This window comes from Anoplopoma fimbria, chromosome 24 (assembly GCF_027596085.1).
Source record: "Anoplopoma fimbria isolate UVic2021 breed Golden Eagle Sablefish chromosome 24, Afim_UVic_2022, whole genome shotgun sequence".
NCBI classification, from domain to species: Eukaryota; Metazoa; Chordata; class Actinopteri; order Perciformes; family Anoplopomatidae; genus Anoplopoma; species Anoplopoma fimbria.
The window spans coordinates 2993282-3016732 of NC_072472.1; the positions used below are offsets into that span (position 1 = coordinate 2993282).

The 23451-nt window shown below is 35.4% G+C and overlaps 2 protein-coding genes across 2 annotated transcripts; one reads left to right on the forward strand and one right to left on the reverse strand.

Annotated features, from left to right (window-relative positions):
* Positions 1–1937: 1937 nt before the first annotated feature.
* aqp11 (aquaporin 11) lies at positions 1938–6084 on the reverse strand. The gene is made up of 3 exons (XM_054625974.1): positions 5345–6084; positions 3688–3804; positions 1938–3476 (listed from the first exon to the last, which is right to left on the reverse strand). Exons 1-3 carry the CDS (start codon positions 5934–5936, stop codon positions 3367–3369), a joined length of 819 nt encoding a protein of 272 aa, XP_054481949.1. The 5' UTR covers positions 5937–6084; the 3' UTR covers positions 1938–3366.
* A 3486-nt stretch (positions 6085–9570) lies between these two features.
* LOC129113782 (glycerophosphodiester phosphodiesterase domain-containing protein 5-like) lies at positions 9571–22318 on the forward strand. Its single transcript, XM_054626253.1, has 17 exons — positions 9571–9593; positions 9695–9742; positions 11343–11562; positions 12697–12800; positions 13413–13506; positions 14611–14670; positions 15211–15309; positions 15402–15495; positions 16242–16387; positions 16972–17054; positions 17194–17344; positions 18182–18406; positions 19137–19294; positions 19369–19516; positions 20033–20115; positions 20904–20983; positions 22086–22318. The coding sequence occupies exons 3-17, from the start codon at positions 11389–11391 to the stop codon at positions 22265–22267; spliced, it is 1881 nt and encodes a 626-aa protein (XP_054482228.1). The 5' UTR covers positions 9571–9593; positions 9695–9742; positions 11343–11388; the 3' UTR covers positions 22268–22318.
* The last annotated feature ends 1133 nt before the right edge of the window (positions 22319–23451 follow it).

Sequence of the window (23451 nt, forward strand, 5' to 3'; positions counted from 1 at the left end):
ATTTGCTTATATGTTTGATTGTTCTACTAGATTTGATATAGTGTTTGACAGTGATTTATGTTGTTAAAAATGAGAAAAAAAAACCCAGAAATGAACAGAAGTAAGCAACACTTTTGACATCTTTGAAGAAACTTGAACACATGAGTACTTCCTAGTTGTTTGTTTGTTTTTAACCACAGGCAGTGAAGGCCGCAATAATCCTGGCGTTTCTGAGATGGCCTCAGATTGACCTGTGAACAAGCAGACAACTCAAACCGACAAACCAGCAGCAGATAAGAGACACAGCAGGTTTCAGCTGAAGAATTTCTAATCCAAACATCTCCCTCTGACTGCCTGTCAGCGCTGAAATGTAACTACATTTACTCAAGTACTGTACTTAAGAGTACATTCAAGGTACTTGTACTTTACTTGAGTATTTCCACTTGACGCATCTCTATACTTCTACTCCACAGCGTTTATCTGACAGCTTTAGTTACTTTCAGATGACAGTTTTTCCTCCACTTCCTGTGCTGTGTAAACATCGTATCCCCAGATGTGTTGATGTTGAATGTTTGTGATGAACTGAAGGGTGAAGTGTTTCCTTTAAGGTTAAATCCTCCTACTTCTTCAGCTATATATACTCTTTAAAAAGCATCTTGGATCAGCTGGAAAACACATCGACAGGAAGCTGAAAACAGGCTGTTTGTTCTTTTTAGAGATACAAACAAATATATATATAGAGTAAGAGAGAGAGAGAGAATATGATAAATTGATGTAAAGGAGTTAAAATGCAAAATACACATTAATGCAACAGGAATATTAATCCACAAACATCATAAATAATAATAAAACACAATACTGCACAGTGAGTACTTTTACTTTTCATTCTTTGAGTACATTTCGCTTCTAGTACTTTTACTTTAATAAGGTTTTGGACCATGAATTGTACTTGTAGTGGAGTATATTTCACAGTGTGTTATTAGAACTTTTATTTTGTTAAAGGATCTGAATACCAGTAGGAGTAGCACAGTGAAGCAGTAGTGCAGCATGTTGCAGCTCCTCCTTTGAAGTGTTCCTGCTATCAGCCATGTGGACTCCGTCACCCTCTCGTGTGTGATGTTTACGTGTTGAATGTTAACTATGCTGCTGCGTGAACAGATTTAGCCGAGTCTGACACGAGCGTGAAGAAGAGAAGGAGGGAGGGGGGGGGGGGGGGAGGAGGAGGAGGTGAGGGCACAAAGGTCACGTTGTGCAACAGATACCATGCAGGGCAAAGTACCACAGGGGAGGAGGACCAGGTTTAATGGGCTTTTTTCTGTTTGGGATTATCTAAATCTCTCTTGAGGACCACGAATGAGACTAATTCATTCCACATTCTTTGGTTTTGTTGATATAAATAGATGATTAGTGATTTTTTTTAAGTGTTTCATACAAAGTAAAACAAAGGGCTGTTTAGAATAATAATCAGCCACATTTTAAATGACAAAAAAATCATTAAGAGGCAAAAAGTAACAATGAACTGATAACAAAACATTCTAAGCAGGTTCTGAGTACTGTAATTAAATGCAATGTTGAGGTACTTGTACTTCACTTGAGTATTTACATTTTCTTCTTCTTAATACTTAACTACACTACATTTCACACACAATATTGTACTTTTCACTCTACATTGTTTGGCTACTATCCAGATTAATTAATAATAATCAACAAATAAATGATGTCATGATTTACTTTAATGTAGCGTGTTGCAATATATAGAATTAAATACAAAATTTGCCACGTTTACATGTAGCAATAAAGAAATGTACACATTTATTGATTCATAATAATAATCCATTAACATATATTATTCAGAAAAAGTACTTTTACTTCCAGTACTTTAAACAAAACTTCTTTTTATTTTTTTATAAATTGAGCATAAAACAATCTTTATAAAAACAAGGAACAATGTGTAGCTTTTTAAATTAGATGTTTTATTGAAAACATTTCATTCATGCATTTTAAATAACAATATACAAAACCCCCAACATTCTCTAAGAATATACTGTACATTTTGCTGACAGTCACTGAGTCAAAAATGTTTGTTTATTCACATTCCTACTGCAAATGATCATGCAAGTATTAAAATGCATTATTGTTATTTAGACTTCAGAGGTAATTAAGTTGTACTTGGTTCACAGAGAAATGGAAGTTTATGCAGTTTTGACAGAGAAATAAAATCCAGCGGAAATGAAAAGTGATTCAACAAGATCAAATATTACACAAGTTTACTTTTAACTCTTACATATTAGAAATAAACAGTAAATGATCAGTCAAACATGATGCAGCAGGAAAACCTAAAGAAGGTTAAAGCTTTGGTCGTCCAAACTTAAGAGGAAAGAAATCCAGTTTTCTTATACGCATGTTTACATGTCAAGTGTCCCGGAAACCTTTTGGTGAAATCACAATTGTGCAAAAATACACCGAAATGAATCAGACAAAAACACCAAACGTTATCCTCCTTCACTTCTTTAAAACTAAAAAAAGAATTAGAAAGTAATGTTAAGTAGTTGTAATATCAGACGTGGTTTGGTTTGTGTATTTCTGTATTTATTTAGAAGATGTCTTGTCGCAAATGAAGTGGCTCTAATGTTACATGTTTCTGCAGATTTTCTCCATATGCACTTTGATTAACTTGTGTGCATTCAAAGTTTTTTATATTTTCACATTTTGCAACCAAAGTACTTCTAATGTCTTTAAGTTGTTTGTCAGTCTTGTGTGAAGTAGTGATGGTTGCATTTAGTCACAGTAACACTTATTCTATAGTGTTGTGCTTTTCAACAGTGTTCATGTGTAAAACATTTGGCAAAAATGAAGTAAAGTTATGTTTATTAGCTAGAAATTATGCTTTCTAAGTCAAATTTAAAGTTATATCCTTGGTGTGAATATTTGCCACTGTCAGTGTTTTAAATGTGTGTGTGTGTGTGGGCAATATAAAAAGATTGTAATATCACTTTAAACACAACCAAAGTCGTTAGCCGTCCCATTAAAAGTATAGCCGAATTAGCTATTATCCTGTTTGCATTGTACTCATGAATGTACACACAGCTATCACAGAGCTACTTTGATACTGAAGGAAGCTTTAAAATGTCATGATTCTCAGGCAACTTCTGGAGTTATACATTCATTTTTCATGTCTTTTTTTTCCAAGGACTATTTATTTGTTAATTTCTCACATTAAGAGCTAAACCCACCTCCCAGAAGTCACAGGCCTCATTGTGCTATAGGGACAAGTGTAAATGCCAAAAGGGAAATAAATGTATGCTGGTTTTATGCACCCAGACACCCTGGAATAAAAAGCTTAAGACACAAACTTATGTGACGTTGTCGGTCCCCACGTCGCTGATGCTACCGTGTCTTCTTCTGTTTCTGGACAACAGGGACGTCCAGCCCGATGGTGCTCTTTCCAGAGAGGAAGGGGATGAGCTTCTCAAACAGCAGGATGCAGCTCGCCACACCTGGACACATGGAAGAGGTAAGGGAGACAATCAGGCAAAGATATTTAAAAAAGGTATGAATCACTTTTATAAAAAGCAAAAGATGACAAATGCAGACGACAACAGCTCATTTGATTTCTTGCAAAGAGTAGAATCATATGTGTCCATTAAATATGACTTAGCTTAGCACAAAGACTGCAAACAACGCATCCAAAAAGTAACACAAATCTACCTAAAATGGGTCCCAGCCAGTAGACGAAGCAGTACTCCAGGTAGGTGTGGCCGCTGCAGGGGAACTGGACGGAGAAGGCCAGGACGGGGTTAAAGATGGCTCCTGAAATACTTCCACCTGCACAGGAGGAGAATAAAAACAAACAGTTGCACTCTCTTCAAGTACCCAGCACAGAAAAAAACTTTTATTTTACAGGCCTGTTGTGTTACTTCATAATGTCCTAGAAAGGTTCCAGAAAAAAAAGTAAGTTATTTCTTTCTTTATGCAGTCTGTATACATACAATTGTGTAGTTCTTCGTATTTTCAGAACTAATTATAGGTGAAAAGAGACCAAATTAAAAACAGGACACGCTAAATGAATTATGGTGTAAAGCCTTGTTTGTGTTAAGAGCTGGAATAATTAGTTGATTATTAGGTTTATGCAATTTACAAAAAGTTAATTGGTAGCAATCATTTTTTGGGCCTCCATAAAAATGCTTAAAGTCAACTGGTTTCAGCTTCTCCAGTCTGAAGTTATGCAGGTTCTTATATGAGAGACGATTAAATGTTTTGGCTTTGGACAGAAACAAGCAATTTGTGGCAACTTGTGATGAATCATTATTTTCTTACTTTAAAAGACCAATAAATATTTTAAATAATCAAGACCAATAAATATTTTAAATAATCAAGGTAATAATTGACACACTAATCAATAATGAAAATCATTGTATCTTGCAGGCCTAGCATGTGTTATATGCTATTTATTTTACTTTTAATACGTTATTGCATTGTTTTTAATGCATTATATTATCTTTTTTTAAATCTAATTTTATCATAAATCTAATACTTTAGCATATATATATATATATATATATATATATATATATATATACATATATATATACACATACACACACATACTATACATACCAGTCAAAAGTTTGGACACACCTTCTCATTCAACTACTTTGAAGAATCTAAAATATAAAACATATTCTGGTTTGTTGAGCATTTGTTTGTTTAACATAATTCCATATGTGTTCCTTCATAGTTTGGATGTCTTCAATATTAATCTACAATGTAGAAAATACTAAAAATAAAAATATAGAAAAACCATTGAATGAGAAGGTGTGTCCAAACTTTTGACTGGTTCCTAGTGTGTGTGTGTATAAATATATATAAATATATATATATATATATATAAATATATATATATAAAATAAAATAAAACATATAAATAAAATAAATAAATAATATTTGGATGTCTTCAATATTAATCTACAATGTAGAAAAAATTAAAAAAAAGAAAAACCATATAAATAAACTTTTGATATATAATATATATATATAATATATATATATAATATATATATAAATATAAATAAATAAATATAAATAAATAAAATATATAAATATATATAATATAACTAAATATATATATAAATAAATAAATATAAATATATATATATAATAAATATAAATAATAAATATATATAAATAAATATATATATAAATAAATATAAATAAATATAAATATAAATAAATATATATATATATATAAATATATATAAATATAAATAATATAAAAATGTGTTTGTGGTTTTCTTCTTCTCTCTCATAGTTTTATAAATACTTATAGTTCCAGTCTCAGGTGACCCCTCCAGGTCATCAAACACACCTGTGTAAACCAGAGCGGTGATGACAGCGGCGACGAAGTGAACGCGAAGTTGTTCGCCCAGCTTGTGGACGTGCAGAGCGGCAGCCTGCACCGCGAAGGCGCAGCCGAGCTCCACGGCCGCCGCCTGCAGCAGAGTCCCGCCCAGGGGGTCGTAGCACCGGAACCCGAACCTCTGGTGCCGGGCGTGGACGTCAGAGAGCTCCAGCGACCAGACGAACGCGGCGGCGAACTGCGCGGCGACAGCGGCGGCGAACTGCGCGGCGACGAGCGCGGCTGCCGCTCCGGCGCTGCAGCTGCCGCGGCAAACGCGCTCCAGCGCCGCGCTCGGGTTGCACGACGCGCCGCGGAAGGTGGACAGGTGGATGACGGTGACGGCGTAGGTGAGGGTGAGGCCCACCTGTGGACCCAGCTGGCCTGCTTCACCCAGCAGCTTGAGCTCATGCGTGCAGGTGCAGAGCTGGAACGTGGACGCCGCCTCCAGCAGGTAGCGGCAGAAATCTCCCGGGAAAAAACGCGCGGAGGTGCGGCGGAGCGTTTCGCTGAGCAGAACCGACGCGAACAGCACCGACAGGGAGGCGAACAGGTCGGTCATGGCTCCGGGTGTTTCGCACCGACCTCACGGTGAGGTTTCGGTGGGCTTCAGCTTTATTAAGTTGCTCATTTCGACGTCAGAAAGTTGCTCCACGTTGCGTCAAAACCGCGCCTACGAAACAGGAAGCTCGCTCAAGCCTTCAGAATAAAAGCGCAATCATAGTTATTGGAAGAGCTTCTTTCTCTAAGCTCTCTGAGAAAAGTTTTTAGAGTATCTCTGCACTGTGGTACTGCTACTATTACTCCAGTAATTTTATATATTTTATATATTTTATTTATTTTATATATTTTATATATTTTTACTATTTTATTTTTTTTATCTATTTTATCTATTTTATTTATTTTTATTTTATTTTATCTTATATTTGGATAAAAGCGTCTGCTAAATGACTGTAATGTAATGTAATGTAATAAGATAAGATAAGATAAGATAAGATAAGATAAGATAATCCTTTATTAGTCCCGCAGCGGGAAATTTGCAGGCTTACAGCAGCATAGAGTAAAGTGCACACAAGAGACATAGTAAAGAAAGACAAGATAAAGAATAAAAAATGAAAATAAAAAAAACAAGTATTATAAATAAGCAATACAATAAAAAATAAAAAACAGTAGAAAAACAACAACAATTTACAGACAGAAAAAAACTATTTTAACTATTTTAACTTTTTTAACTATTATTGCACAGTGTAATGTGTAATGTATTGCACAGGTTTTTATTGTCATGTGTCATGTGGTCTGCTGGGAGCAGAGCTGGTTGTGCAGCCTGACAGCAGCAGGAAGGAAGGACCTGCGGTACCTCTCCTTCACACACCGGGGGTGAAGCAGCCGGTGGTGAAGGAGCTGCACAGAGCTGCCAGGGTGTCCTGCATGGGGGGGAGGTGTTGTTCATCAGGGATGACAGCTTGGCCATCATCCTCCTGTCTCCCACCACCTCCACCGTATCCAGTGGACACCCCCAATTATTATATATATATTCGTTTACTATTTTATGTTATATTGTTATTTTATCCCTTTCATGCATAGAGGTCACTACAGTGGACAGCTATTCAAATGTTGTTTTCTTGTTTATGCATGGGTTTTGATGGCATAGTTGCACATCCAAGGCTCCCCCTCTCTGGAAACCAGTGGCCCCAGCTCACTGAAGCAAACCATGCAAACAGATGCCATGATGCTGCATGCACACGAAGAACCAAGTACATCTGCATGCAGTGTTTTTATCATAAAAGATAATCTGCACATTTTCTTTGTATATACATATATTATTTTATAGTTTTCACATCTTTATATATCATTTTATTCATTTGTTTGTTAAATACATCAGTTGAAAACAAAAATGCATGCTGTAAAAATCTCTTTTAAAGTTCAAATCTTGTTTTTCATGCCTAAAGAGCAATAAAAACACTTGGTAAAAAAATCCTGACTGAGGATGTCATCATTAATGCATGAAATGGTTAGAAGGGGTTAGTAATTTATCAAACATTTTATACAACTCAGCAGTTATACCATCACATTGTTGTTTTTGAGATTTTTACACCTCCACAGTGTAGAGATACTCTAATACAAGTAAAAGTCATGCATAATTTCCAAGTACAAAAGTATTATTATAAAAAGAAAGATTAATAGTAATCGTACTGTAAACATAATTTAATTATTAATGCAACAATATGCACATCACTTTAATGGTGCTGCTGGTATAATTGGAGCATTTCATTCCGTATGTACTCTTGGTGAATTTCACCAAGGAATCAATGAAGTCTTTTCTTTAATTATTATGTATTTGGTGATTATATTTTGCATCTTTTACATCTAACTCTACAAAGTTTTAGTAATTAAATACATATAATAAATGCAGCAGAGTAAAAAAAACTTCTCTTCTGCAATATGTATAATTATATATAAGCGGAAAATAGAAATACGCTTCTCAAGAAAGTACAGATACAACACAATTGTACTAAAGTACATTTTCTTACTTACCTCAAGTTGTATCTATGAATGCAAGTATAGTTTTAGTTTATATTAGCTCTAATTTTAAAGGAGAATAATTTTTTAAAGTCTGGTGATGATTTATTTTTACAATAAAAATCCTGTTAAAAACAAAACCAACACTGAATTGATCTGCTAATAAAGATTATTGGTGCATCCAAAGTATGATGGCTTCTTCTTCTGTGCCATAAACATTCACCTTAATGAGCCACTCTGTATCACTGACATGAACAAGGACACTGTTATTATTCACTCCCACGTACACCACATTCACCTCCATGGTTTTGGAGATGAAGACGAATGTCATCAAAACAATATATCCCAAAACTATTCCTTTTAAGTATTCTCCTTTCAGTCAACAGTGCTCAGAATTTGTTTCAACCTGACTTTATTTTGGCATGAAAACCGGAAACACTGTTATTTATATTTAAAGCTTGATGCTTTTTTTGGGGGGGGCGGTACACTCATTCTGGGAGTTCAGTCCAGAAACATTACTGACACTGAAGTTGCAGTTTGACAACAGCAGGAGGCACAACATGCACAGAACAAGCTTTTATTGTGAAATTAAATGGCACATTTTGTTCCCTGAATTGATTGAATTGATTCTGTTTTTCAGCACAGTAGATTTGAGATGAAACAATGCAGTTAAAGTGTTGACATGTAGCATGTGTTGTAGGAACTATAGCCCCTTTATGCACATAATCCTACATGAAATTATGGTCTGTTTAAAGCAAATTAAAAACATGAAAAGGCATCAAGACATGACAAATTGTTCCAAGACATAAATATAAATATATAAATAAATATAACTATATAAATAAATATATAAATAAATAAATATATATATAAATAAATAAATATATATATATAAATAAATATATAAATATATATATATAAATAAATATATATATATAAATAAATATATATAATATAAATATAAATATATATATATATAAATATATGAATAATAAGCTTGAAACACAAGTTGTATTATATATATTTATTGTTTGTTCTGCCTTGTAATGTTCTAGTTTGTTTTTTTAAACAGCAAATCAAAAGCTAGGCAGCATTAATAATAAAGCATATTTTATTTGGAAAGAAATTAATATATATTAAATACATTAATATTAATGTCTGCCTTTAATCCAAATCTCTTTCTGCATAATAATAATTTGAATACATTTTGTCCCCTGGTGTTTGGTGTGTTTTTGCATCATTGAGGCAACAGGTGGCAGTCAGTGATACAGAGGTGTCGGGCATCAACAGGAGCTTTTGTGAAGCTGCAAAGAATCTACAATATGTTCATTTCCGTGTCAATTTTCAAAATAAAACATGCTTTGTTAATGCTGCATTCAGTTTGACTCTTACCTTGTAAAATATAATAATATTGTGATGTGTCAAAGGATAAAACGTTTAGTTAACATTAATACAAATGTTGTTGTGTTGCCTTTTTAAAATGTTTGGTATATTCCGTTATAATTCGCAATATAAAGTATAGGTCAAAATCAGGTGCTGTTATTTTGAAGGCGTTTAGCGTTCGACTTCCGGTAACCACAGCCAGCTTTACTCATCGTCCTCATCCGAGGCCAGCCGCTCTTCATCGGGTAGCCGAGGGAGAGCAGCGCACTGCGGCTACTTCTCTGCCGTTTATCGGGAGCTGGAGGATTTCCTGGAGGTAGAACAACCAATGCTTTTAATGTTTACATTAGAAAAAAATAATAATGGAAGTGTTTTGGATGATGTGTTTCATGCTTTAATGTTTTCTTTATGCAATAGGTCTTTATTTTATGTTCAGTGTGACACCAGACTTCATCATAAAAATAGGTAAATGATGTTATTATGGTTTATTCTTGCAAAAGCAGATATTTGATAATGTTATTTCATATGTGTTTATGAATGATTAGGATCCACACTTTAATTCGGCTCACATAGTACACTAATTAAGCCGCAAATACAAATATGCAAATTTGTTTTACAATTAGATGTAACATTTGAGGATTATTTCTGTGAAGAATTGACCATCATAAAGACAGGATGTTCATTTTATATTCTGTCATGTGATGCCGATAAACTAAGCAGCAGTGAAGTGTTGGATTATTGAATAGACTTTGGCAAGTTTCTATTCAAGAGCACCTTTATTGCAAATTGTTACACAACTGCCACGACAGCTTTGTTTATGAGGCTGCAAACAGTCCTGTTAGGCATTAATATGCATGTATTTTATTGCTGTTTTTTTAAATGTATGTTTGTTGGTGTAAATGATGAGTGTGTCATTTTTCACAACAGGTGTAATCATGGCAGGCAGAGCACAAATAAAGTAATAAACTACCTCCACAGAAGTGATTACAGATGCTTTTACAAGGTTTTTTCATGCTGATGAATGCTTTAAACAGGATAACTTTTCTGCATACTTCATTTCATAATGTTACAAGATGTAAGCACAGTTGTTTGTTTAAGTGAATTGCAATAAAAGTACATTTTTTTATCCAACACTAAAGGAGGATTACCACTAGCTGGACTGTCCTTTGTTCTCCGGCAAAGAGTTTCACAAGAGCTGTCGTATCTGAAGAAACCTTTTAAAGGACAAAACGTACTGAATCTGAGGCTTTACTTATCTTGAAACTGTTACTCATCAGCTAGAAATATATTTATGTTGATCTCCTGCCAAAAGGAACAAAAAACAATTGTAATAATAGTCCACACAACTGAGTTTTGGCTAATAAAGCCACATTTTTCCTGCTGAGACTTTGGAAGTGAAGCTTCTAATTGTAAGGAATTTGAGATTTAAAGATAATTTAAGACCGTATTGTTTGTTATGTTTCAAGCTTGCAGAGAAATGTGATTATAACAGTGTCCTAATTCAAGCAAACGTACTAATTTATAACTTTTATTCTTTATCAAAGTATCAATGCCACTGTGTTTAGTGGTGGAAGAAGTAAAGTACTCAATTAAGAAAAATGTCTCCTGAGACCATTATACTATTATACATTACAGCATTGGATTATTATTATTCATTATTTAATAATAAATGCATGATTTTACGTCTGGAGCACGTTTTGAACTATCATTATTAATTTTATTAATGACCTGTCTGTCAATTTTCTTGTCAGTCTGACTTTTTATAATCTGAATGATTGATAATGTTAAATAATAAATACAGAACATCATATTTTATATGATCTTGGTATGTTTTGTGTGCAAAAATATGATTTTTTTTTAAGTAGTTAAGTACAAAAAGTACAATAATTTTCTTTGAAGTGTAGTGGAGTAAAAGTAGAAAGTAGCATGAGAAGAAAAGATGTAAGTAAAGTACAAGTACCTCAGATTTGTACTGGAGTAAATGTACTTGTTGCACTCCAACACTGGGAATAGTACTGTGTGAGTAATTCATTAGAGCTTCCTGTGTTGTGTTTCTGTGTCTCAGGTGTGTTGAGCTCGTGATGGAGTGTGTGTCGGGGTGTGTGTGAGTCATGGCGGCCACGTTGTCCCCGCTGCAGTTCGGTCAGCTGCGCGGTCTTCGTGCCAAACTGCTGCGGCGCTACGACCACCGGCCGCTGGTCTCGTGTCTGTCCGGGCTGTACGGCTGCAGGTGGAGACGCTACGAGAGGAGCTGCACCCGACCGGGAGACTGCTGCTGCAACAAGGTCAGAGGTCAAGACGTGCACCGGTTGCATATGGTCTCTTTATGTGATGCTGATTGGTTGCAGAGTTAATGAATCCTACACTGGTTGGTTTATGGAAGAGATTTGTATTTACCAAAAATAAAAGTCTGGAGAAACAGGTGTTGTTGAATTAGGGGATTTTCCAAAGATTTAATATAAGAAATCTTCAGTTCATATTGAGTGAACCTCACCATAAGAAAACAAAAGCGGATAAAATATTCACAATTTTTACTGTTTTAAGTGGTAATACAATGTATAAGTATTCCATTACAAGTGCAAAGCCTGCCTTCAGTACTTAAGAAAAACTACAGAGGTATTATTAGCAAATTTACTTTAAGTATAAAACTTATACTGAAAAGCAGCAATTTACTTTTATAACGGATCAAGGTGGAGTTCATTTAAACAGTTTTTCACTGTTGAAGAGTTTCAATCTATTACAGTGTATCATATTTTAGCAGATATTCTTACAGTTTTGAATGAAACAATCTGAATATGAAAAATAACTTGTAACTCAAATACATTTATTCAAGTAAAAAATGATATGATATCTGTATCATCTCAACCAGAGGTTCTCATTTGTTTTTCAGCCAAGGTCCCGTTACACGATAGAGAATATACCAGGATTTATTACGCTTGTAGTCTTGGTATATATAATATCATCACATAATACCCATAAGAAATGCAACAACATCAATTAAATTAGCCGCAAGTAACACTGTACCAAAACAAAATATCAAAATGAAATGGAAAATACTCTTCTGCCAATATTATAAATCTTTTATTGTTGTGTTATTGATTTATTTTTGAACTTTTTGCATCAGTTTAACTATCAATAGCAGGTAAACAAGAATAAATAGACAATACATAAACAATTAAATACTTTAAAAGCAGCATTTTGCTTCATTATTGAACTGATGAGACCAGAGCTTTATTTTTTACAACCAAACAGCTTTATTGTTTGAATTCCTCTCTCTCCATAGAGGTCAAAGAGCAGTCTACCATCTCCATGGAAACGAGGCAATAAATAGGGAGATAAAACAGATACTTTTTTATCAAAGAGCAGTTTAAAGTAAAATCAACTTGTGTTTCCTGTTTTTTCTTTTTCTTTGTCGACAGCTGGAAGGTGTCAGCTTTGTGTTGCTGGTGGCCACTTTCTGCTTGACGCTGGTGTTTCTCTACTTCTGGGGACAAGCGAAGAACGACTACAACGACTTTGACTGGTGTGTTGAGAGACGCCTGATGTTTCAGTCTTCTGTGAACATTCAGTACATTTTGTACAAACACTGTTGTATAAACATCTGTGTGGGCGTTTGAAGCTGCTCTAGGTTTCTAAAGGTAGAAATAAGCTCCTGGCCCTATAATAACCTCTGTTTATCCCACTCTCTCTGCCGTGTTTACAGTCTGTCTATACTTTATACTAACTTTATAAAAATATATTGAAATAAAATAAAAATAAAAATATAATAAATTGAAATAAAATGAAAACTAAGATACAATAAATTTAAATAAAAAATAAAAACAATATATATATATATATTAACATTAATTCATTTAATTTAATTTAAAAAAGTAATAAGGCTTATTAACATAAATAATAACTTTAAAAAAAAATTAAAATACATAAAATATAATAAAAATAAATAAATATAATAATTAAATAATAATAATAATAATATTTTAGACAATTAAAAGTAGATTTTGACTCAGGAAACCCTCCTCAAGATTGAAAAAAACACATTTACGTGATGTGTTTCCCCAGTAAGATTTTTTCCTAGTAATACAACATCAAATATGTTTTTATTGTGTATCTGAATCGTCTCTTGATTGTGCAGGTTTAACTTTGGGAACCTTGGATTCTGGTTTCCTTGGTCTATGGTGCTGCTGACCATCGCTGCAGCATTCTTCACCTACGTCACTGTACTCATGGTGAGGCTGAAACACAACTCTGAGGGTCTAACTGTCAAGTGTTATCTGCTTTGTTTGTTTGATTTAATGTTTACAATGCTGTTCCAGTTTATACAGTTTATATGGTGATGAAATCCTCCCATTTAAAGACGGTTAAACAGAAAAATGTCTGTTGGATGAGGTAATTCTCCATAGTCAGTGTATTTCTAAAGTAGATGGAGTTTGGAAATTCACCACATTTTCACCACTCTGAATAGGAATCGTCCCCGCTAACTGGTTGCATTGGTGTTGTTCATGCTTGTCAATATTTACATTTAATACATTTAAAGCCACACACTAATCCTTCTCCTTCCCCCAATTTATCTACACCCATGGCCTGTTTATGGTCATTATTTAAACAAAGAAGGTCTTTTGTTTTCACACACGTACATATTGTGAATACACTGAAAATAAAAAGTTTGTTTTTCTTTTAGGTTAATTCATAAAATAATTGGCATTTTTTTGTCAATTTTGTTTTGCTGTGTAAATGCATCTGTTCTGTTAAAACCATGTGCAGAGAAGATGGGCTGTTTTAAGGAAACTTGTTGTATCCTTACATGTTTTGTGTTTTTTGCATGACGTCCATTAAAGCATTCCTAATTTCTGTTGTTATGAATGGTAAAACTTCTCTCAGATAAAGCTTTGATGCTGGCTTTTGAGACGATCAAACATTTATTGAAGGAGTAAATAAAACCTATAAAAAGGCAAAAAAAAAAACCATTATAATAAGGCTAGCTGTTTCCCCCTGCTTCCAGCATGTATGCCTTAATACTTTGCAAACAGACATGAGTGATGTGAATTTCCTGAACGTAACTGTAAAAAAAAAATCTGAAAATGTCCAACTATTCATCTGACATTCCTGAATCTTGTATCCATGCCAACATAATATCAGTAGAACAGTACATTTAACTGATTTCCGCTCCAGCTGCCACACATGCGCAGAAGGGATTGAGGAGCTAGACCATCTAGCTACTCCTATTTTATTTTGATGTCGGTCGGTCTGTGAATACTGCTCGTGTTTATGCTAAGACGTTGTACAGTTTATCACCCATCAGTTTCACTTTACGTTTGTGTGTCTTCTTGCAGCTGCTGGCTGTGTGTTTGTTGTCAGAGGGCCAGAAGCTTTACTTACACTGGAGTCACAAGGTACTTGTCACTCCACACTCCCAAACTAACAGGTTTTTTTTATTTACAGTTTTAAAATATTGTGTCTATACATACATCAGCAGTTTTTGGATGGATTGTCCTCTTGCTCTGCCCATCATGTCCACATGTAGATAATTATTGTGCTCACACTTGCTTACAAAATGTTCCAGGGGTGGCATTTAAATACGTGGATTTACTCAAGCAATGCACTTAAAGGGCCAGTGTGTCGGATTTAGCGCCATCTAGTGGTGATGTAGCAGATTGCACCCAACTGAAACTTCTGTCTTCCAAGCGTGTAGGAAAACTACTTTCAATCCAGGACTTTTTACTTCTCACAGAGTATTTTCACAGTGTTGTATTAGTACTTTTACTGCTGCTTAACTTACTGCTAAATGACAGAAGCAAAACGGACCTATATCACATGTTTGTATTATTCTTAAACAGACATGAAACCTTTACATTTGTAGAAATTGCTACTAATTAACCCAAATCATGACTGCAAGCATTAGTCGATGGATGACACGTTTTCCTTTTTGTCAGATTGGGATCCTGGTGAGTTTGACTTTCTCCATCGTCGCCACCGCCGTCTTATCTGACCTGTGGAGTAAAGAGTGGACGACTTTACTACTTTCCTTCCAGGTGATTCTCCCTCTCCTCCTCCTCCTCCTTCTTCTTCTCACAGTGTGGTTCCTTCTCCTGACACCAGGCTTTGTTTTGTATCCTGACCACAGGTAACGGCACCTTATCTACATGTGGGCGGAGTCTTACTTATGACGGCGTTGGCTTGGCCGATAGCTTTGCATTTCTTTCGCATGAACAGCAGAGGTGAGGTACAGTTTGTGTCATTTGATTTGCAAAAAAGTTGTGGTGATTCTGAATCAATAAACACTGTAGACTGCAATAAAAGGGTCTGAAAGGAATAGAATGAAGTTTTGGGATACATGCTTATTCACTTTCTTGCTGAGCGTTAGGTGAGAGGATTGATACCATATTGAAAAATATTAAAAATGACATACATTTTGAAGACACTACAGGTGAATAGGGTAGAAAAATGAACTAATAGATATCACTATGAAACTTCACCAGTTGATTACTGACATTAAGAATTTTTTTATGTATTACAAGTTTTCTGAAATGTTATATTTAAATATGCAAATGAGGCATTATCTAATGTTTACGTTTGGTGAATTAAGGAGAAATCTACAGAAGCAAATAGACAAAAGAAGTAAAATAAACTGCTAAATGTGTATAGTGAATGTTTTCTTTCCACTAGTCTGATAGAAGAAAAAAGAGACGCATGAAAAACAATGTTTTTCTCGTAATAGGTACAAAAGAAGTTATTTTTTCCACTCAATCATTTCATCTAATTCTACGCAGGAAAACAAACAAATTTCCCTTAAGAATGAAACAAGTTATAATGAACCAGTAGTTTTGTTTTGAGAATAATCTTGTAGCAAACAACAGTATCTTGAAATAAAACCAATCATCCCACCGTATCAAAATAATACATTTTTCAAAGATATTAACATATAACTCCACTTTGGAATAAAGAGCCTGTGTTTGTGTTTCAGTGAGGCGGGGCCTGATCATGGGGGTGTACCTGTCCATCCTGTCGGCCCTCTACCTGGTGCCCCTCGGTTTATATTCTCCTTGTATCAAAGAGGACGGGACCCTGGGCCCCGCACCGGCCCTCATCGGCCACAGAGGAGCACCCATGGTGAGCAGGGACCGATTACTGCCCTGAATAAAACTACATACTATATAGAATAAGAAGCTCAGCTAATTCATTCTTCTGTAATTGTCTTATTGAGCCTGATCCAGTCCGATGAAAGACTCCACCTAACAGTGATTTCCATTGTTGATTAATCTGCCAATTATATTCTGGATCAATCGTTTAGTCTTGAACAAACTCTGATAAACTGGCATTCACAACTCCACAGTGATGCCTTCAGGTAGCTTGTTTATCCAGAACATTTTGATTTACTATCACATATTGAAAAGAAAAGCAGAAAATTCTCACATTTGAGAAGCTGAAAACCAGAGAATATATCGTCCAGTCCCATGCAACGCAACGTGATTCTAATTATTTACTAAGAAATCTGTGTCTCTGGTGTTTGGATACAGGAACCCTCCTCACGTCCTTCCTCTCCCATGCATTTCCCCCCCCTTTTTTTTTTTACTGCTCTACAAAATGTTTACATTCCTTACTGAAAGAGTAACAACACGTACTAACTTTATCTGCAAGTTGCTGTACTGTTGGTCAACTGATTGATTATTTATCGTGTGTAACTCTAATCGCAGCTCGCTCCAGAAAACACACTGATGTCGTTTGAGAAGGCCGTTGAAGCAGGAAGTGAAGGTCTGGAGACGGACGTCACTATCAGGTCAGGCAGCAGATGAATGTTTATGGTGAATATCTGGGACATTATTGGCCTATAATCATTGGATTGTATATAATAAAGTAGAATAAAGTGGTATGCAAACTTAAGACTTCTCAATGCTGTCGTCATGTCATGGTTGCAGCGTTGATGGGATCCCGTTCCTGATGCATGACCACACGCTGCGACGGACCACCAACATCCACCAGGTCTTCCCCAATCGGACGGACACTCCGGCTGCCATGTTCACCTGGGCCGAGCTGGAGGGCCTGAACGCCGGAGCCTGGTTCCTCTCCGTGAGTCACATACAGTAGAAAATGTACCGCACTACTTTATTGTACTGAGTTTTTGTTGCTGCTCAAGGAGAAGTAATTTTCTCAGATGGTTATACTCTATAATAATAATAATAATAATAATAATAATAATAATACTTTAATTTAGCGCTTTTCTAGATACCCAAAGACACTTTACATAGGGCGAAGACAAACAAAACAAAAAAAAGAACACAAAGGAGCAAACAAAACAAACAAACAGAACATTTAAAAAAAAAAAAACTGGAGAAGCTGTGTGGAATATATAATATATATATATATATATATATATATATATTTTATATTTCAATATTGTATCTTAGTTTTCATTTTATTTCAATTTATTATATATTTTTATTTTATTTCTGTAAAAATGTATGACCATACATTCTACCATAAACTCATGTTTACAATGTTTACTGAGGGAATAAATCAAGAGAGAAGTAGAGTCATTTTCTCATAGACTTCTATACAACCAGAGGAGTCGCCCCCTGATGGACAGTAGAGAGAATGCAGCTTTAAGACACTTCATCATTGACTTCACTTTTCAGAACCAAAGGTTGCTGCTGGACAACGAGAGGAGGCGAGGGAAGGAATCATGGATGTACAATCTGATTTAATGCACCATGAGCCTTTCTCTTATCACAAAGAATTGATCGTCATCAACTGACATGAATCAACAGCTGTGTGTACAGATGTCACGTGGCAGTTAATTCCTCACAACAACAACATGTACTACAAAACCAGCTGTCAGATGAAGAACACATTGACCTGCATGTTACGTCACAGTATTAATTAAGTATTGATGGTTGTCTCTTCCAGCACAATCCGTTCGGTACAGCTGGCTCTCTGGGAGCAGCAGACCGAGTGCAGGCGGGAAAGCAGACCATCTGCAGCCTGCAGGCCTTCCTCCAGCTGGCAGCTCACAGGGACAAACGGGTGATCTTTGACCTCTACCGTCCTCCCAGAGGTCACCCGTACAGGGACACCTGGATCCAACGCACGCTGGAGGTCGTCCAGAACGAGTCCTCCATTCACTCCTCCCAGGTGAATACGTCCTCTTTTATTCCAGCTCCTGATGCTCTGCCAAAATACTGACAAAGGAAGACACATTGTTGGCTCCAAAAATAATATTTAAAACAAAAATGATATCTTATTATGATATGAAACAGTTTGATGATTCTCCAAAGAATGTTCAGCTGAATCTGCAGCTCCTCACCACTTTATGAAGCTTTAAAATGAGTGTTAGCTTATTTGTTTATCTGTCTGGTCCCTCAACTATAAGATAGGATACAACTTTATTTATCGCAGCATTTTCAATACAGAAGTGTTAATAATTATAATAAACTTTATTTATATACCGCTTTTCAAACAAAGGTTACAAAGTGCTTTACAAGATAGAAATAGCAGAAAATGATTAAAAAAAACCCAATATAAAATAGTTTAAAAGTTTTTCAACCTTGACCAAAAAATAAATAATTAGAATAGTCAGTTAAATAGAAGTTAAGTTAAACATTTTGTACTAATGTGTCTTTATTTATATTTAACTAGAACCAAGGATTAGTAAAGCACATAATGTTCTGTTCTCTCTTTTAAAGAATGTCACACCAGACTTCTTATTAAATAATGCAGCATCTGACAGAAGGCAGCCTCTGTGTTATTTACTCTGTGTGTGTGTATGTGTGTGTGTGTGTGTGTGCGTGTGTGTGTGTGTGTGTGTGTGTGTGTGTGTGTGTGTGTGTGTGTGTTGTGTGTGTGTTGGATGCTCATCCACCAGGTGCTGTGGCTGCCCTCAGATCTGCGAGCTCTGGTCCAGGAAATGGACCCCGAGCTCCAGCAGACGTCGGGCAGTCGTCTCCCTCTAGAGGAGCTCCAGAGCAACAACATTGTCAACCTCAACCTGCACTACAGCTCCATGTCCACTGAGCTCACCAGGTGTGTGTGTGTGTATTAAAGATGCCCTGGTTGCTTGTAAACACATCCTGACTCTTCTCCTCACTCGTGTGCAGTGAGTATGCTGCAGCGAACATCTCCACCAACCTGTATGTGATCAGCCAGCCGTGGCTCTTCTCTCTGGCCTGGTGTGCCGGCGTCCAGTCCGCCACCACCAACGCTCCACAGCTGCTCGGCAACATGAGCTCGCCCCTCTTCCTCATGGTAATACTTAAAATACAAGTACTGCACTCAAGCACAAATGTAAGGTACTTACATGTAATATGGCTGGACAGCTCACAGGACAGCAAGGCTACAAACATATGATGATCTTGTAGAATATATGATGCATTGATGTAGATTAAACTAGACAGCAGGATGTTAATGAGTTAATATGCATCATACACATTAATGCAGCAGTGATGTTTTATTAAAAAACATCAGATATTAGACGGCTAAATGAATTATTCCAAATAACCCAACAGCACTGGTGATGGAAGTATTCAGATCCCTTTACTGAAGTAAAAGTACTAAAACCATGATGTGAACAAACTCCCTCACAAGTAAAAGTATGAAAAGGTACTTATGGTCCAGTAAAATACTTCATGTCATCGTGTAACAATTAACATGTTAGATATAAGTACTAGAATTAGGTATCTTTCAAAGGACATGAAAAGTACATGTAAACAATATCTACATGGGAAATACTGACATTTCTTTTTATTTCTGTGTTTCTCTCAGAGTCCAGACGAGTACAACCTGATGTGGATTCTCACGGACCTGCTGTCCCTCGTTCTGATCGTCATCATCTTCATCTTTCACTGGTGAATCCGACAGTTAAAAACTATGTTAAATATAAAGTACTAACACCACACAGTGAAAATACTACAAGTAAAAGTCCAGTATTCACAGTCTTACTTCAGTTAGAGTATGTAAGTACAATCGGAAAATGTAGTTAAAAGTATTAAAATTGATATAAATGTCCACTGACTGCACCATTATATATTATATCATTAGATCATGCATTAATATAAACTTTGAATTTTACTGTTGTTGGTTGAGGTGGAACTCATTTGGAACTTTTAACTAAAATGTTTTTCATATGGATTCATCTGCTTATTATTTCTTTATTCATTTATTGATAATTTAATTTGGTTTGAAGAAATGTTTGTCATAAATACTCAGAGACCAAAGAGAAACGTTCACAATATTTATTTAGTCCAAACCTCAACATTATAACTAATACATTAACAATTTCAACATTATTAAAAGGAAAAAGCAGCAAATCTTCATATTTTGACACTGGAAACATTAAATGTGTTTACATGGAGAATATCAAAATAGTTGCCAGTTAAGTTCCTGTCTATCTATTAATTGATTAAATTACTTAGCATTTAAGCTTCTGTTTTGTAGTTTAATATATATCAAAAGAAGAAGTAAAATATACAATATTTGTCTCTGAGATGCAGTGGAGTCAAAGTATAAAGTAGCATGAAAAGAAAATAGCCAAGTAAGTTGAAGTAAATGTACATTCAACCACTGATAACCAGCAGGATTACAGGAAAGACTGTCTGATCTGAAGAAGAGTTAAAATGTTGTGTTTGCTTCTCAGGTGGAGAGAACGACGACTGTCTTTCTGCTCGAGCAGCAAAATCACGCTGGACAACGGAACCTACAGCAAGTTCAAAACAGGTCAGCTACTCTGAAGAAAATACTTTTCTCTTATGAAATACATCTATTTCATGTCATGCTAGTATAGTATGCCATAGAAGTCATAGTATGTTATGGTATGTGATTAATTTAATGATATTTAATAAGCTACTATGACTTTTTTCAACACATGACTTTTCATAAGTGACCTTTTTTTGACATATTATACTTTGCCTTGTATATATTTTTTTTCAACAAACTATAGTATGACTTTTAGGTACATTTTTCAAATTATTATACTATGAATTTTTCGACCTTATGACTTTTTCCGACATACCATACTATGACTTTTTTATACATTTTAAAAATACTAAACTGACTTTGTTATGACTTTTCTGACAAACTGTACTATGACTTTTTTTTTTTTTTCGACATACTATACTATGACGTTTTGATTACCTTTTTTTTAATTCTATACTATTGCTTTTTAATAAAATATTCAACACACTATTATAAAAGTTTTTTCAACATACTATACCATGACTTTAAAAAACTTTTTTTGACATACTATGCTGACTTTATGACTTTTTCAAAACAATATACTATACCTTTTTTTTTATTCGACATATTATACTGCATTTTAATACATTTTTTCAAAAAACTATAGTATGAATCTTTGGTACATTTTTCAACTTACTATACTATGAATTTTTCGACATACTATAAAATTACTTTTTCCGACAGTGTACTATGAATTTCTTTCACATTCTATACTATGATCTTTTTAGGAATTTTTTCGACATACTATACTATGATTTGTTATTTTAAAAAAAACTATACTATCACTTTTCTTTCAACTTTTTTCAACATACTATCACTTTTTTAAATATTTTTTCTGACATACAATATGATGACTTTTCTATAAAATGTTCTACATACTATACTATGGGTTTTTAATTACTTTTTTTCAACAAACTTTAATGATAATTATATTTAAGTTTTTCCACATACTAAGAATTCTTAATATCGTTATTCAATATTCTATACTATGCCTTTTAATCTAGCCCTTCCTTGTTTTTTGTGTTCTCTCCCTTCTTTTATTCTGTGGTCTCCCTCAGTTAATCATCTGTTTCCTTTGGCTCAGATCTCCACATCCCTGTCAGCTGTTCTGGATTCCCGATCTCCTGCCTCCCTGTTCACTCTCTCAGCCGTCAAACACAGCTCCCCATCCCCCTCTCCTCATCCACTGGATCATCTCAGGAACATTCACCCTCGGTCTTGCCCGTCTGCCATTATCTCCATCCTGGAAACCAAGTTTTGCAATAAAGCTTTTGATCTGAGTCTGTGTGCTGAATTCTGGGTTCAGTCAACGCAGAGCTTGAATTTATTTTTTGTTGTGTTTATTGTTTTAAATTTTACAGTTGAGCTCAATGCAATTTCCATTTCTGTTTTACAAACAAAGGAGCAAAAAAGTCATAGTATAGTATGTCAAGAATAGTCATAGTATAGTATGTCGGGGAAAAAAAATCACAGTATAATATGTCGGGAAAAAAAGTCATAGTATAGTTTGTTGAAAAAAGTCATAGTATACAGTGGGGCAAAAAAGTATTTAGTCAGCCACCAATTGTGCAAGTTCTCCCACTTAAAAAGATGAGAGAGGCCTGTCATTTTCATCATAGGTATACCTAAACTATGAGAGACAAAATGAGAAAAATAAATTCCTGGAAATCACATTGTCTGATTTTTAAAGAATATATTTGCAAATTATGGTGGAATCAAACGTTTTCTGTAAGTCTTCACAAGCTTTTCACGCACTGTTGCTGGTATTTTGGCCCATTCCTCCATGCAGATCTCCTCTAGAGCAGTGATGTTTTGGGGCTGTCGCTGGGCAACACAGACTTTCAACTCCCTCCACAGATTTTCTATGGGGTTGAGATCTGGAGACTGGCTAGGCCACTCCAGGACCTTGAAATGCTTCTTACGAAGCCACTCCTTCGTTGCCTGGGCGGTGTGTTTGGGATCATTGTCATGCTGAAAGACCCAGCCACGTTTCATCTTCAATGCCCTTGCTGATGGAAGGAGGTTTTCACTCAAAATCTCACGATACATGGCCCCATTCATTCTTTCCTTTACACGGATCAGTCGTCCTGGTCCCCTTGCAGAAAAACAGCCCCAAAGCATGATGTTTCCACCCCCATGCTTCACAGTAGGTATGGTGTTCTTTGGATGCAACTCGGCATTCTTTCTCCTCCAAACACGACGAGTTGAGTTTTTACCAAAAAGTTCTATTTTGGTTTCATCTGACCATATGACATTCTCCCAATCCTCTTCTGGATCATCCAAATGCTCTCTACAGAAATCTTGCTTGTTTGTATTTGAGTCCCTGGCGGCGTAGTGTTTACTGATGGTAGCCTTGATGATTTTTGTTCACCGTTCTTGGTGACCAAGCTGCTTACCTATTGCAGATTCAGTCTTCCCAGCCTGGTGCAGGTCTACAATTTTGTTTCTGG

Coding starts and splice junctions, on each gene's coding strand:
- aqp11 (XM_054625974.1), bottom strand. CDS start 5,936: ATGACCGACCTGTTCGCCTCCCTGTCGGTGCTGTTCGCGTCGGTTCTG. Junction 3,805..5,344: donor CACCGCTCTGGTTTACACAG/GTGTGTTTGATG, acceptor CCTCCTGTGCAG/GTGGAAGTATTTCAGGAGCC. Junction 3,477..3,687: donor CTGGCTGGGACCCATTTTAG/GTAGATTTGTGT, acceptor CCATGTGTCCAG/GTGTGGCGAGCTGCATCCTG.
- LOC129113782 (XM_054626253.1), top strand. CDS start 11,389: ATGGCGGCCACGTTGTCCCCGCTGCAGTTCGGTCAGCTGCGCGGTCTT. Junction 14,671..15,210: donor ACTTACACTGGAGTCACAAG/GTACTTGTCACT, acceptor CCTTTTTGTCAG/ATTGGGATCCTGGTGAGTTT. Junction 17,055..17,193: donor GAGACGGACGTCACTATCAG/GTCAGGCAGCAG, acceptor TCATGGTTGCAG/CGTTGATGGGATCCCGTTCC.